The sequence below is a fragment of the Corvus hawaiiensis genome, chromosome 3 (genome assembly GCF_020740725.1).
Source record: "Corvus hawaiiensis isolate bCorHaw1 chromosome 3, bCorHaw1.pri.cur, whole genome shotgun sequence".
Classification (NCBI taxonomy): Eukaryota; Metazoa; Chordata; class Aves; order Passeriformes; family Corvidae; genus Corvus; species Corvus hawaiiensis.
In genome coordinates, this window is record NC_063215.1 from 100412594 (window position 1) to 100426698 (window position 14105).

The 14105-nt window shown below is 46.1% G+C and overlaps 1 protein-coding gene across 1 annotated transcript; it reads right to left on the reverse strand.

The window, feature by feature from the left end:
• Nucleotides 1-1645: 1645 nt before the first annotated feature.
• LOC125322870 (cystatin-like) lies at nucleotides 1646-3911 on the reverse strand. The gene is made up of 3 exons (XM_048297182.1): nucleotides 3656-3911; nucleotides 3052-3165; nucleotides 1646-2052 (listed from the first exon to the last, which is right to left on the reverse strand). Exons 1-3 carry the CDS (start codon nucleotides 3893-3895, stop codon nucleotides 1975-1977), a joined length of 432 nt encoding a protein of 143 aa, XP_048153139.1. The 5' UTR covers nucleotides 3896-3911; the 3' UTR covers nucleotides 1646-1974.
• Nucleotides 3912-14105: the final 10194 nt, after the last annotated feature.

The window sequence follows — 14105 nt, forward strand, 5'->3', positions numbered from 1 at the left end:
AACCCCACTAAGTTTCAGGAAGAATGACCCCAGAATTGATCCATCAGATGCAAGCAAAGCAAAGCAAGAGATTACATGAAACAAGCACATCCCTGTTCACATCTGACACTGACATTTGAAAAAGTCAGGCAGAGAATGCAGCTAACAAATGAGGGCTCAGTGCTCAGCTGGCCCCATCACCGCCAGCCAGCCAAGCAAAAAGACCTGAGGAGCAAAATGCTCTTGGCAGGGGAACTTCCACTAATGCTCTTAGCCTGTTGCAAATGCAGAGTAACACAGCCCACAGTGGAAGGTGTTTAAATTAGGTCAGGCCTTTTTGGCACTTCTCCAGGTGCAGAGCACACAGGGATAATCACCAAGGCTGACACTCAGCAGCTTGTGAGCGTGGAGTAATCTGTGCCATTCATTCATGCCCTTAGTCACTGGCATTTCAACAGGAAAATGCAAGACCTTTGGATTCAGGAGCTCCTAACACTCAAACTCTCATCTTCTCTGGCACAGCCATTCTTTTTCCCACGTGCTGTTCTGAGCTGATAGTTAATAAATAGAACAGAGTGCTGGAAATTACTCATTATGTCTATCTGTACCTTCATTTCTTGCCTAGACTCTTTTCTAAGGAGACCAATGCAATTACCTGTCCTCAAGCCAAGAGGATAACAGAGGCAAACTCACCTAAAGCATGAGGGAACCCCTTCACCACTGCCTTGTGCTTGTACAGGTGGAAGCCAGGTAATAAGCATGTATGAACTGAGGACTTAGAGAAGGACAAGTGAGGACACCTGAGCAGCTTGACCCAGGACTTCCAGGGACAGCAGATGGAAACATGCAGAGTCACTGACCTGGCTGGCAAGAAAAAACAGGCCACCTATATGCAGAGCACTGAGAATGGGGTGACGAGGAGGGAAAACAAGGATTTATTCCTGTTGGATCTGAACACAACCCAGATGCAGATCTCTGGGGTCAGGCAACTAGCTCATCCTCCCAACAACATGAATCAAGATGTTGCCTAATGTTCACTGCAAGCTTGGCAAACCCTGGCAATGATGGGAAGTTGCATTTCCCTTGGGAAGAAGAGGAACCCACGTAAGATGCACTCCCCAGGAGATGGACTCCCTGTATGCGTGGGTGAGATTTACACCAAAAGGCTTACTTCAAAGTACAGAAAAGCCAAGACACAAGATAAAGCAGGAAATGTACTACCAGGACTGTGAAAAAACAAGAAGCACCCCCACTGCTCACCTCAGCACCTTCACCCACTCCCAAGATTCTCTGTTGACCTGGCACCTTTCCCCTACTACTTGAAAATGTAATTTTTTCAAGAGGATCCTCCTCCTTCCTTACAGCCTTACAACAAAACAGCACAGCAGCCAGAACCCAAAACCATTACAGTCTCAGGACCAGCTAATCTTCCCAAGATCAAAAGTTTTCCAAAGCAGAGTTCCTTCAGTGAAAACAGCTAAGGCTTCCATCTCTTACTCAAAACCTGAGGCCAGGTTAAAGAAGAAGGAAGCATGGTTTGTTTCCTATGGGATCAGAGCCACATATTCCTTCTCATCCCATTCTTTGGGCAGGATAGCATAGGTGATAAATAAAAGCAAGCCCTCCCTCCAAGACAGCAGACGATCAAAGAAAACCACACATCATGGCAATTATTAATCAAGTTTTTATGTTTACAGTAGTCATTTAACGTGGATACCAAGGGGTTTTAATAAGAATTCTGATGTTGGAGTGAATTCATTGGGAAAGCTGTAAGAAGACCAAAACAGCTGCTCTAAAATAATAATTCCAAAGAAGAAAAAGTTGAGATCATACTGTGCTTTAAAAGTGAAGTTACATGGTTTAATTTGCATAGCACAAGCATATGTCAGTAGCCAAGTTACAGGCATTGATAAAGCCCGTCTCAATTTGTGTTATTGCCTCTTTCTTTTAAATCTGAAGAACTGGTTGCTGGTCTCTGCTGGAATCTAGGTAGGCTTACTGGCACTTGCTCTCCAGCAGCTCCACTTGGTTTCGCCAAGGAACATTCAACACTACGAAGTTGCAAATGGTGTGCTAAGGAGAGAAAAAAAAAAAAGTAGTTATCAGAATAAGAGCATGAAACAGTGTTATTTACCACTGTTCTACACTCCTGTGGCTCTCTACATTTGCCCTCTCCAGACAAGTATTCTGGAGCAGCACTACAGGGCTCAGGGCGAGTCACATCTCTTAAATAAACCCTAAGAAATAATCTGATCCTCAGCAGTGCTGAGTGCTCAGCTTTATCTCCTTTATCCACTCACAGAGGAAAGCTTTCAGCACAGACAATACTCAAACATAAGCCCACAGGCACAGCTAAGCCACATGCACCTGTGTCAAATCATTGCAGTTGCTAGAGTGGTACAGACCAGCTTCGTGTTTCTCTTATGTGCAGCTAGACCTTACACACGTGCAGGAAAGGGCACATACAGCCCATCACTGCCATCAGCAGAAGGAATGAAGCACTATGGAAAAACCAAGGCCAGACGAACTTGGTGTTCCCACCCAAAAAGCTCAATTACTCATTACAAAATGCCTGTGTAATAGCTTGGTGGGCACAGAGAGATAGGGTGATCTGCTTCCTTTGGGCAGTGCTTTGCCCAAAGCTCTATTCACAGCAATACAAGTCCCACAGGAAAGCATGCCAAGCATGTTTACATCACCAAGGGAAAGAAGAGATGAGAATTTTATGGGGACTGAGGACCCTGGACTGAGAGCCAGGAGGCTTGGCAGAGTTTCCTCCACATAGCCTTCTGATCCAGACCATGACTACTTCTTAAAAGGACTGAGACACATGCAGTGCTCCAGCCTGAGCTCCACTTACAAAGCAGCCAAAAGGCCCTGCCTTCTCTGACAACTGGCACGACAAGTTCTGCAAGGGCAGAAATTGCTCTGCCTTGTCAAGGATAAAGGCATAAAGTCTCTGATGTCGGCTGAGGCAGACAGGGGACACTGACCACAGCCATCTGTATTAAGCCAGCCAGTGGGATGGGGGTGGAAACTGAAGCAGTCAGCAGGCTGTACCCTGGAGCTTACCTTGGCCATCTGGGGCGCCTCATGGAAAGCACAGTGCTGGATATCAGTTGCTGGCTTTGTGCAGGTCGTCCGGGCAATCTCCACTTCCATTATGTACTTGACTCCAGCCACGATCTGCAACAAGACAAGTCAGCAGAGGCAACTTTACTCACAGCACACGGAGAAGGGCTCTCTGCCGAGACAAGCCTGGCAGAGAGGCAGGCAGTGTTCCTGTTACATGATAGAAAACAGACTCCGAAAGTACAGAGGGAATCGTATGTGGCAACCTCCACCAAAGAGGCACTTGGCATCCTCTCAGAAACAGGAAACAAAATCCAAGTAAACACGTCCCTCAAAGCAGCTTCCTTAGCAATAAACAAAGACACATGCTAACTCATGAGCAGCACAGGGAAGCCACTGGCTACTTCCACAGCGCGCAGCACTCAAGGTCACTCAGACTGAGAGAAGCCAAGATATGAAAAAAGACATTTAATCCCCTTCTGTGGGGAAAAAACGACAGCTTGAAGAGGCCCTCAGACTCGCCGTGTGCCCTTTCTCCAAAGGAATCCGGCCGGCCTCACTCCCAGCCCCGCGAACAGAAAGGGCCGCCCCCCGGATCGCTCACCTGCCTCTTGGCGCTGATGATGCGCACCACCCGGCTGGAGTACATGTCGTTGCTGGCCCTGTTGTACGCCGTCATGGCGAACTGCAGAGCCCGCTCCAGCCCCTCATCGTTCTCGGGGTCGTCGATGGTCTGCGGGGCGCCCACCAGCCGCGGGCGGAGCTCGCCGCCTCGCACGGCGCCAGCGAAGAAGAGCAGGGCCGCCGCCAGCAGCACCGCCACAGACACTCTCTCGGCAGCCATGACTACGCTCTACCAGCTCCCCCTCACGGCCGTCGCCATTTTAAAGCCGCGGGGCGGGGCGGGCGGTGTTTTGGGCCGAGCCCCGCCCCGCCCCGCCCCGGCCGGGAGCCTCTGCCCCCGGCGGCGTTGCCCGAGGGCTTCCACAGGGTCAGGGGCGCGGGGGGACACAGTGAGGGAGGAGGATGCTTTCCCGGACGGGCACGGGAGGTTGGAGGCTTTTTCCAGACTCCGTCTCCTCGTGGGTTATTCTTGTGCTTATTTCCGTCTACTGTAGAGGGAAAATAAAAGCCACAGAGCATTTTAAGGTACCGGTGTTGTTCCCAGCACAAAACACCTTGAGTAATTTCCTACCTCTGCCTCCGCAGCGCTGGTGTTGCCTCACTTACGCTTCGAGGGGCAGAGGCGGCTTCCCAGACGGGTGGCTTCGCTTCCCGTCTGCTCCCATAAACACCAACATTATCTCCGTCGTCCCATCAGGAACCCTAAGTTTGGAAAGACAGGAGTTAATATAGCACGAGAAGCCAGCTCCGGTGAGATTTAAGGCCTCATGGAGTTGTTAGGCTGAGAGAGGAGGAGGTTTTGCACCTGAATATCCACAGCTTGCCTTATAATGGAAAGGGCTTGTCTGCTGACTGGAATGGCTGCCTGCATGCCAGCATTTTCCAGCATGGAAAAACCCCTGCAGCTGGCAACAAGCTGAGCTATCAACACTGACAGGACATTGGGGTCGTTCTTATAGCAAGAGAAATAATCATAGAATGGCTTGGGCTAAAAGGGACCTTGAAGATCATTTCATTCCAACCCCCCTGCCATGGACAGGGACACCTTCCACTAGACCTGGCTGCTCAAAGCCCCTGGATGAACACCACCAAAATCACCTGCAGACACCCAAACAGAAACAAGCTGCATTTGTTGACTATTGCCAGTCCAAACCCCACAAAATCAGGACTTGAAACAAAGCAATTATGAGGAGAAAAAAAGGCTTGGCAAAAAAATTGTGTTCTACAGTTGATGAATAAAGAGCACCTGGTTCATGAAATAAAACTCCATTTTGCCCATTTGTTTCTGAAGGGTGCAGGGGTGCAACTATCTTGCTCTATCGGAGGTGCTTTTTTAAAAATATAAAACAGAAATTCCTGAATAAGCAGATGGCCAAAGAATCTAGTAATTAAAGAATCTACCAAGCAGCAGGAGACTAATGATAATATTGCAAGAGGTTGTAATACTGTGTGCTATCAGCATAACCAGAAAAATAGTGGGTTAGCATCTTCTTTTGTGGTTGGTTCAACACCACTGGAGCAATATCCAAAATACTTTCATCTGCCTTTTTGTCTGTGTTTCAGTTTCACTCAGGACTGCTGAGATTTTTATGACACCAGGCTTACTAATTTCTCCAGATAACTGCTACATTCCTTGTCCTTCCTCTTGATGTCCCTCATCTCTCTTTCACCATTCAAAAATATAGTTGTCAAACATGAAAGTTTCACTTTTACAACTCTAGCCATTACAATATGTGCATATGTGCAGAAAATCCTTTAAATAAATGTTCTGTAGCCTCTAGCCAAAGCTTCTTGCCACCTGTATGGGCACAGAGATCCTGTGAAGTACAGTCAGCCAGGTCATTGTCCAGCTGGACAGTTATATGGACAGCTCTGTGTCTGTGGGACTGAAAGGTAAAATGCTCCATTGAATTCTTTGGTAAGGTTTGTGGGATCAAGCCCATAAAGACCTGGACAACAGAAATGGCAGATGGAAGTAGGATGGCCCACATCCTACTGGGTAGTGTTGCTGTGGGCCATGTCCCCAGGGTACTTTTCATGGCACAAACATTAACTCAGGGGCTTGTGTTCTTAAGGAAAAGAGTGTCTTTAAATGTGGAGATTTCTCCCCTTTGCAATTCCTAACGTGTACACAGGGCTATTCTCTGAACACACTTCCAGAGATTGGTTGAACTTCCCAGAAAATTCTCCACTGTGGCAGCCCCTCACACATTATCTGAGTGCCTCCCCCTCCAGGGCTGCTATCTGCGTTTGTCTAAAGATAACAGCCTTTGGCTGGTTCCTGCAGGGCTGCAAAGCACAGCCTGCAGAGCTCTAATCTCTGCACGGCTCTCAGACAGAAACGGGGCCTGCAGGAGGAACAACGGCTTTTGTCGTCACCCACTAATGAGAAAGCAAACCTCAGATACTGAAAAATAATCACGCTCCCTACAGGTAGGAGATTACCTTTGAAATATCTCTAACCCCATACACTCTAAATGCTTTTTTAATCTGCTTTTTGACTCCTTTTTAAAATACATCAATCATAAATCAAGGTGAAATTTCCCAGTTTTCCTCTGTCAAACTGGCAGCCAGAACCAAATGCAGAGTTTGTATATGTTCACATGAGTCCCAGGGGCTGGAACCAAAAAAAGGCCTCTTGAGCAAGACAGTCAGCAGTTTATGAGTTGGGTCTGAGAGTGATTCAATACCAAAGGCAAACCTATTTCACTGCTGTAGAAGAGTGTCCTCTGCTTACAGAAACGAACCTGCCCCATATCAGCTTATTGAGTGATGCTGGAGAAACAGAGTCTCTGCCTTCCTTTTAGACTCATGATCACCACTCCCTGCTCTGGCATGCAGAGGCGTTCTTTTTCAGGAGAGGAATGGAGGCAGTGCCATGACTTGTCCACACAAAGAAAATCAGGTCTCTGTCTTGTCTCTCAGCTTCAAAAGGGTGGCCTCTGAAATCCAGATAGCTGATTTGAAAGTGCCCAATGAACCAGGACACAGCCACATCTCTTCTGCAGGTACACAGGTCCTCACATACTGGCAAACTCTTGCCACAAGCCAAAAGCCAGTAGTGGCTTTTCTGGATAGGCTGCAAGGTGGTTGTTAGCTGAAAAACAGTATATGCCAGGAGAGGCTTCAAGGGCACCAAATGGCTGCTCTGAACACATTTCAGTCCTGGCAGTACAACCGGATTACTAGAGAACCCCCTCTCAAGTTCAAAGACTGCCTAAATAAGCTTAGCACTTAGCGCTGATTGCACCTTTCAGGCGATTCCGTGGGAAAAGAGCTATTGGGAAACACAGGCTCTCAGTCTAGGTGTGGAGTTCTCTTGAAAGCACAGCCTTAGATTTCTTGGGAACTGAAAAAAACAATTGACAAAAACCACATCCGGGTAGCACCGAGGGCTGTTCAGTCACTGGTGGTCACTTTTACAAATTAAATGCCAAACATCTCTCAGCACTGATCTCAAGTAGGTCAATGATTATCACCCTGCAAACAGTGATTCAGGACCCAGACAGCCCTCTGCTGAGCCCCACGCTGCTCACATCACTTGTGGGATGACAGCAGCACCTGCTTAGAATCCCTTTCCCTTATGCCAGTGCAGAAGATAATCTCCCTCTAAGAAATGGGTATTCACTTGCAGACATCTGCTTAGTAATTACTGCTGTTAATCTGCCTTTATGCCCGTGAGGGGAGGCATTATTGTTTACACACAAGCAGTAAACAAAGTAATTGGCAGCAGGAAAAGCTGCATTTCAAATAACTGCATGCAATCAGTTATGGTCAGATTGTGCAACTGAAACAGTGAAGCCACGGTACTGATAGTGGGTGCTGGTTTAAGTGAAGTACTGGTGCACTGGGGGTTTTAGCAAAAAATCCCTCTGCAGCAGCATCCTTTTTTTACTCTGAGAGAAATACAAATACCACCACAGCAATGGCATATATTCAAAATTATCACCAGAGATTTTCTGCAATCTGTGCCTTTGACAACTACATTACCTTGTATTTACTAAAAATAATTTGGCCATTCTCTTTTCCTCTGTATTCTTCATCTTATGTATTTGTTTGCCTCAGCCTGCAGGAGAAATAGCTTTGCTTTGAATCGTCAAGGTAGCTTGCAAACAAAACCAGTCACCCATACCACACAAACTGGGATACTTGGCCACTAAGATTTTTCCTTCAAGAAAGAAGTGAAATTGTGAATAACCTCAAAATTCACCCTGCCAGTTGCTCACTCGCATGCACATCCTGCAAAAAGCCCACGCCAATAAGAGTTGTATTCATTAGCTCTTAGTAGATGCTTTTTTCATCCCCAGGAATTGTTTTGATTCAGAGCTGACAAAAAATGAGTTCTGTCCTTGGTCTCAAATCCAATCTCAAGCACAAAAGTGCATGTTTAAGCTTAGCTTCTGAGGACTACCAGTGACTTCACATGACTAAGAAGAAGCCTAAAATGAAGCGTATGTTTGTGTGCTGTGCTGAAAGTGGCCCTCCAGCAGCCTGCTGGGATACTAGACTGGGATACAAAGAGTAGAGCTCTGAGGCTTTGCAGATCCCTGGAAGCCCGGGGGAGAAAGCGCTTCCTCTGCAGTAGCATGGTGTCCATGCAGAGTTCCCCCAAGCTCCCCAGGAGCTGGTTCACAGTCACACCACTCTTGTTCTCTCCATAAATCAAATCATTTCTCTCCTCCCTCAGCAACAGCTTGTAGAGTAACTTCAATACTTCAAAGTCCAAGGGCTTCAGGACATAGCACAAATTTGTGTGTTCACTAAGCATGGTATCATGCTTTAAGTACACGTATTTATGATGAAGGCCCTTTTTCAAGAGCAAGATGACAAATCCCAAATCTTGTGCAAGAACACAATTAAAAGGCCATCCAGGACCTCAAGTTTTCATTGGCTCAAGTCAGCTCCCCTGCTATGATCCCAGCAGAGCCAAGCCAGGTACCAGACTGCTTTGGATTGCACGGCACTGCACAGACAGACGCAACTGCTTTGGTTTTTTTCATTCTGGGGTTGGGGAGGTATGTTTGATTGTTCCTTTGCTTTTTGTTGTTTTGTTTTTAAGAGACAACTGTTGTGCTCTCAAATAAAAGATTTCTCATTGGAAGACAAATCAGTGGTACACAGCCTGGATGTTTTCACAGTCCCCATATACAACCAGAGGTACACCCTCTGTTCTAAGTGTTGAAGTGGTTACAGTTCCTGTCTGCCCAGCATTTCAGAGCACAAAACTCTGCCTGGTTAAGGCTTTTTTGCAGGGAATGGGGAAGCAAAACTTGGATCTATAAAACATCTGAGTGCAGAGAACAGCCTGTTCTCAAGGGGCTGACTTGCCAGCAGGATTCCTCACTGCTTCTCATTAGGAAGCACTTAAGCTCTTTTCTACATTGTGCTTGTTGGATTTGAAGCATGGGAAGGGGCAGGAGCACCTATTGTGTTTAATGATTGCAAGAGAGGAATTGTCAAGGTAGCTTGCAAACAAAACCAGTCACCCGTACCACACAAACTGGGATACTTGGCCACTAAAATTTTTCCCTCAAGAAAGAAGTGAAATCGTGAATAACCTCAAAATTCATCCTGCCAGTTGCTCACTCGCTGCTCTATGCATGCACATCCCGCAAAAAGACCAGCCCACTCCAAAACATGAAGGGGCCTTTCAGAAGAGTTTGTATTGTCACACATAAATAAGATTACTGCATCAATGATCATTATTTAATTAACACACAGTTAATCTACAGGCCATGCTGCAGCCCACATTTATAGTTATCCATCCCTCAGGTTTCAGCAAGCTCAAGTGCACAAGTGAAGACTCACTTTCAGAGCAGTGCTTTTACTCAAAGAAGTGGTTATTTGTGAGTGAGATGACTGCTTCTTATCCAGTGGCTGCAGTCAGTTTGCTTCAGTTCAAAAGTTTCTGTCATCCAAGCAGAGACAGAAAGCCAGATCACAGCACCTAACACAGTGGATGACACAGAGCTATAAAATGTCAACAGCACACTTAAAAAAGAATCTTAAGAGGGTGGAGGGAATAGCAAAAAATGTGTCTCACAACCTAGGAGGGCAACACTTACCAATGGAGCTGCTCACAAAGACTTGCACAACATTCTCCCAGCAATCTACATAACACACATCTGTAAAAAACAGATTTAATGCCCTGGATTCATTTGAGCAGGAATAATTAAAATGTGTAAACATGAGGAGGAAAAAATAAAATTGTGAATATTGAAAAAATAAAATTCCTTCTCAGATTCCCAGCTGGCTAATAATTAGGCTTTGATGAACATGGCAACAGGGCAAAGACAAGGAAGCTTTAGTGTCATTGCAGTTTACTGGGGAGTTGTGTCCAGCTCCTGTAGGAATAGCTGCATGGATCAGATGTTTCATTCTTAAGAGCTCAGCCACAGTGCTATGGTGTTGGTGAACAACAGTTCAGAATCCCAGGATGGGTCAGCTTGGAAGGAACCAGTGGGTCATCTGGTCCAACCTCCCTGCTCAAGCAAGGTCATCCAGAGCACATGGAGTGTGTCCAGACTGTTCTTGAGCATCTCCAGTGAGGAAGACTCCACAGCCTTTGGCACCTGCTCTCCCTTTGCAATTCCTAACGTGTACACAGGGCTATTCTCTGAACACACTTCCAGAGATTGGTTGAACTTCCCAGAAAATTCTCCACTGTGGCAGCCCCTCACACATTATCTGAGTGCCTCCCCCTCCAGGGCTGCTATCTGCGTTTGTCTAAAGATAACAGCCTTTGGCTGGTTCCTGCAGGGCTGCAAAGCACAGCCTGCAGAGCTCTAATCTCTGCACGGCTCTCAGACAGAAACGGGGCCTGCAGGAGGAACAACGGCTTTTGTCGTCACCCACTAATGAGAAAGCAAACCTCAGATACTGAAAAATAATCACGCTCCCTACAGGTAGGAGATTACCTTTGAAATATCTCTAACCCCATACACTCTAAATGCTTTTTTAATCTGCTTTTTGACTCCTTTTTAAAATACATCAATCATAAATCAAGGTTAAATTTCCCAGTTTTCCTCTATCAAACTGGCAGTGAGATCATAATGTAGTATAATGAATAGCAAAGTTTGCATATGTTCACATGAGTCCCAGGGGCTGGAACCTGAAAAAACCCCTGCAAATTACTGTGAGATGTCTGAGGGGAAACAAAATCCGTAAGGCTGTGATGATACATCACTGCACCAGCCCAGCAGCAACATGTAGTGTGCAGATATACTTATGCAAAATAGGTTTTGTACTAGACTAAGAGTAAACTAATAGAACCATCCACACACAGACACCTATCCAATAAACAAAACACTACCTGAGTGAGAGCAGGAAGGGGAACAAAAATTACGTGTGCTCCTGTATCCTTGAGACATTTTTAAAAGCCCAAATGCCACTCAGCTGTTCGAGTGTTACTTTCTGATTTGGTAGGCAATCTCATCTGGAGAATGCACTGACATTATGCATTCAACCCTTCCTCTTTTCTAGTGCAGGGGACCTCCAAAATCAGAGAGGACAGAATTAAATTAGGCAGCTGGGTGTGGAATTAAATAACCACATTAACACTTGCTATTTTTTTTTCCAGTTATTCTGAATCATTTGGTGTCAGGTTGAAATATTCCATAGGGCACTTGGATACTGGCTGTTGAACTTCAGGACTCCAGCTGATCAGTTTTTTACATCGTAGGAAATCACTCAACAACAAAAAGACCTGATTACCATGGCTGCACTTCACTGGGAAAATCGAGAGCAGCTGAGCATGCCTTGAGGCAGTCATTACAAGGACATCACAGCCACTTCAGCATCAAGCAGCATTATCCACTCACAAGTCCTGCTGTGCTGAGCAAAGCAAGAGCCTCACTGTGCCGAGTTGGTACAAAGGAGGAAGCCTGGAGGGTTTACAGCCCAGCACTTCAGTTCTGGGCTTGAAAACACACAGGCAGCCATGTAATGCCATTCTCTCAGGTGGGGTAATGCTTTCTTGATGCAAACAGCAGAAGCAGGAGTAATACTTTAGGCATCCCTAACTTTGAACAATGAGGACATGTCTCCTGAACCCTTTGTTGGCTTCCCAAGAAAAAATTTAATTCTCCCCCCAAATACTCATCTAAACTCCTCACAAAGACACCTTGTCTTTTTCCTTCAAATTCCAGGATAAAACTTTGCTTGGATGAGAAACTAAAGCAGTGGACAGGATGGCAGTGCATTAAATCCATTATTTCTGCTCCTTGCCCCTCGTGCCTGTATCTTGCTGTTCCTGCTATACAGTGAGTTGAAACTCAAAGTGGGAAGAGTTCCTTCCTCCCCCTATGCTGGTGCATTTGCAGACACCAACAAGGAGTTCAGTGCTTACACGCCACAATCCCAGAAATCATTTGGAGTTCACAGGAATGAAGTCAGCTTATGGTGAGTGAGGATTTGTCCTGTAGGGTCTTCCCGCATTGTTCTTGAAGATCAGATCCTTCCTGGAGAAGTGAACTGTGAATTTGGGGAGCTGTCACTATGATCATTAATTGAACTTCTAGTACAACTGATGGCTTGTAAAACCAGTACAAGCAAGGTTATTGCCCAAGAACACAACATAGCTAAATACATTGAATGAGATTTGACTCAAGGCCCAAAATCAGGAGTGAGAGATTGAAAATATGCCATAATACCTCTCATTTAATAGCATTATTATTTATTTCTTTCTTCCCTCAGCATATTTTGTTTCAGCCACAGGGGGAGAGTCCCCCCAGGAGATCATTGTTAATAAACTAAAAGGTGTATTTCATGTACTTCTGATTGGTCAACATCAAGGACTTGCTCCATGCATGCAGTAATCCAACCTCACATGTAATTAACAGTATCCACTTTAATAATGTCAGGAATGCAGGCTCTCTTCCCCCCACCTCGAAGGATTTTGGCTGTAAAAGGGTCCAGTATTTCAAGGTCACCTCAACAGTCTCAAGTTTGGTTGTAATTCACTCATTTGCTGACACAGCCTTGTAAAAGGTTAAGGGGCGTTTTAATCCAGGTGAAAACCAGGCCACCCTCTCCTCACAGCCAGACGAAGGCACGTGGTAGGGCCCCAGTTTCCAGAACCACAAGAGAAACTAAAACAGCCTTACCTTTCCTATTACGAATGCTTTAGAGGATAAAAAGAAGGTTGCAGACCTCTTACCATGGTAGAGATCATTGCCAAAAAAATGCAGAAAACATCTACATGGTACCTCACTGCCTGAAACCCAGGGACTCCAACACCTGCTTCTGCAAGTCCTTAAACACACAACTCAGAAACCCCACCTGCTTCATCATGAGCAACACTGGGGCCCTTCTAAGGGGGTTTCTATAGCCAAGTGTGTGAGGGAGCATCAGCCAAGGGTGGGTGGAACCATGTGGGTGGTCAGTGAATCAGTCTCGTTAAGACACAATGCCTGTGTAACTGGACATTCCCAAGCAGAGGGTTTGGGGAAGAAAGAGCACCAGGATTCTCACTGCGAGGGAAGCAAAACCAGGGGAAGCACAGCCCTCTGCATGAAGCAGAAGCTGAGGTTTGCAGGGAATCCTGCAAAGAACAGAGGAGGCTGAGAGAGCAGCCAAAGAATCATGGGAGACCTGTAAGCCGTCCCTGTTTTGCTCCCTTTCTGACTCTAGCCTGGGGATCATGCAGGGTCCAGAGAGATGCCTCCAGCTCTGATCCCATGCTGTCCTCCCCTCTCTGCCTAGGCCTAACCAGCTCAGTCACCATGTGTGACTCAGTGCTGTGGGAGTTGAAGCCTGTGGCAGAAGGGAGATCCCTATGAAGACAGAGGCCTCTGCAGTCCTCTCTGACCCTGACCCCACATGAAAGCTATTTCTCCAAAACCCAGTGATCCATACTCAAGGGCATAGCCCAACCAGTCCCCTCAACAAGCCATCCTCTGTTGTGAAGTTCACTCTCTTGGATTTCAATTGTGAAAATGTCCTGCCACTGTAGGAGTCATGCAGTCACCAAAAAGCTGAGATTAGAGATTCTGGAAAGAACAAAACCAAGCAGTAGTAAACCAACAGTTGGTCTCAGGCTCACAGAGGAGTCCCAGGCTGGGAAGAAAGAAATTAAATTATTTACATAGGGTTCTCAAGCAATCATTAGCAGGGCCAGGTACACATACTCCACACAAACTGGCAAGTGCCTCCTTTCCCTCTCTTTCCCAAGCCATGAAAACGCTGGCCAACCTCCCAGTTCAGTCCTCTGACTGCATGACAATGGAGCACTCCTTGGAACTCCACTGTCCAAAGTGTTACACTGCATAGAAGTCTGTCATTCTGCTTTCCCAAATATCACGGTGTCCCGCAGTGGTAGGGAGGAGAAGACAGATCCAGCAGGCAGGAATTGTGCAGCAAGATTGATTTATTTAATTATTTTACAAACTCTTTTAACTTTTTTCTTAGTAGTCTAATTGGTCAAAGGATCA

Excerpts from the sequence above, each read along its gene's own strand:
- LOC125322870 (XM_048297182.1), bottom strand. The coding sequence starts at position 3,895 with ATGGCTGCCGAGAGAGTGTCTGTGGCGGTGCTGCTGGCGGCGGCCCTG. Across the intron at positions 3,166-3,655 it reads TCATCAGCGCCAAGAGGCAG|ATCGTGGCTGGAGTCAAGTA; the intron begins GTGAGCGATCCG and ends GTCTTGTTGCAG. Across the intron at positions 2,053-3,051 it reads AGGCGCCCCAGATGGCCAAG|CACACCATTTGCAACTTCGT; the intron begins GTAAGCTCCAGG and ends TTCTCTCCTTAG.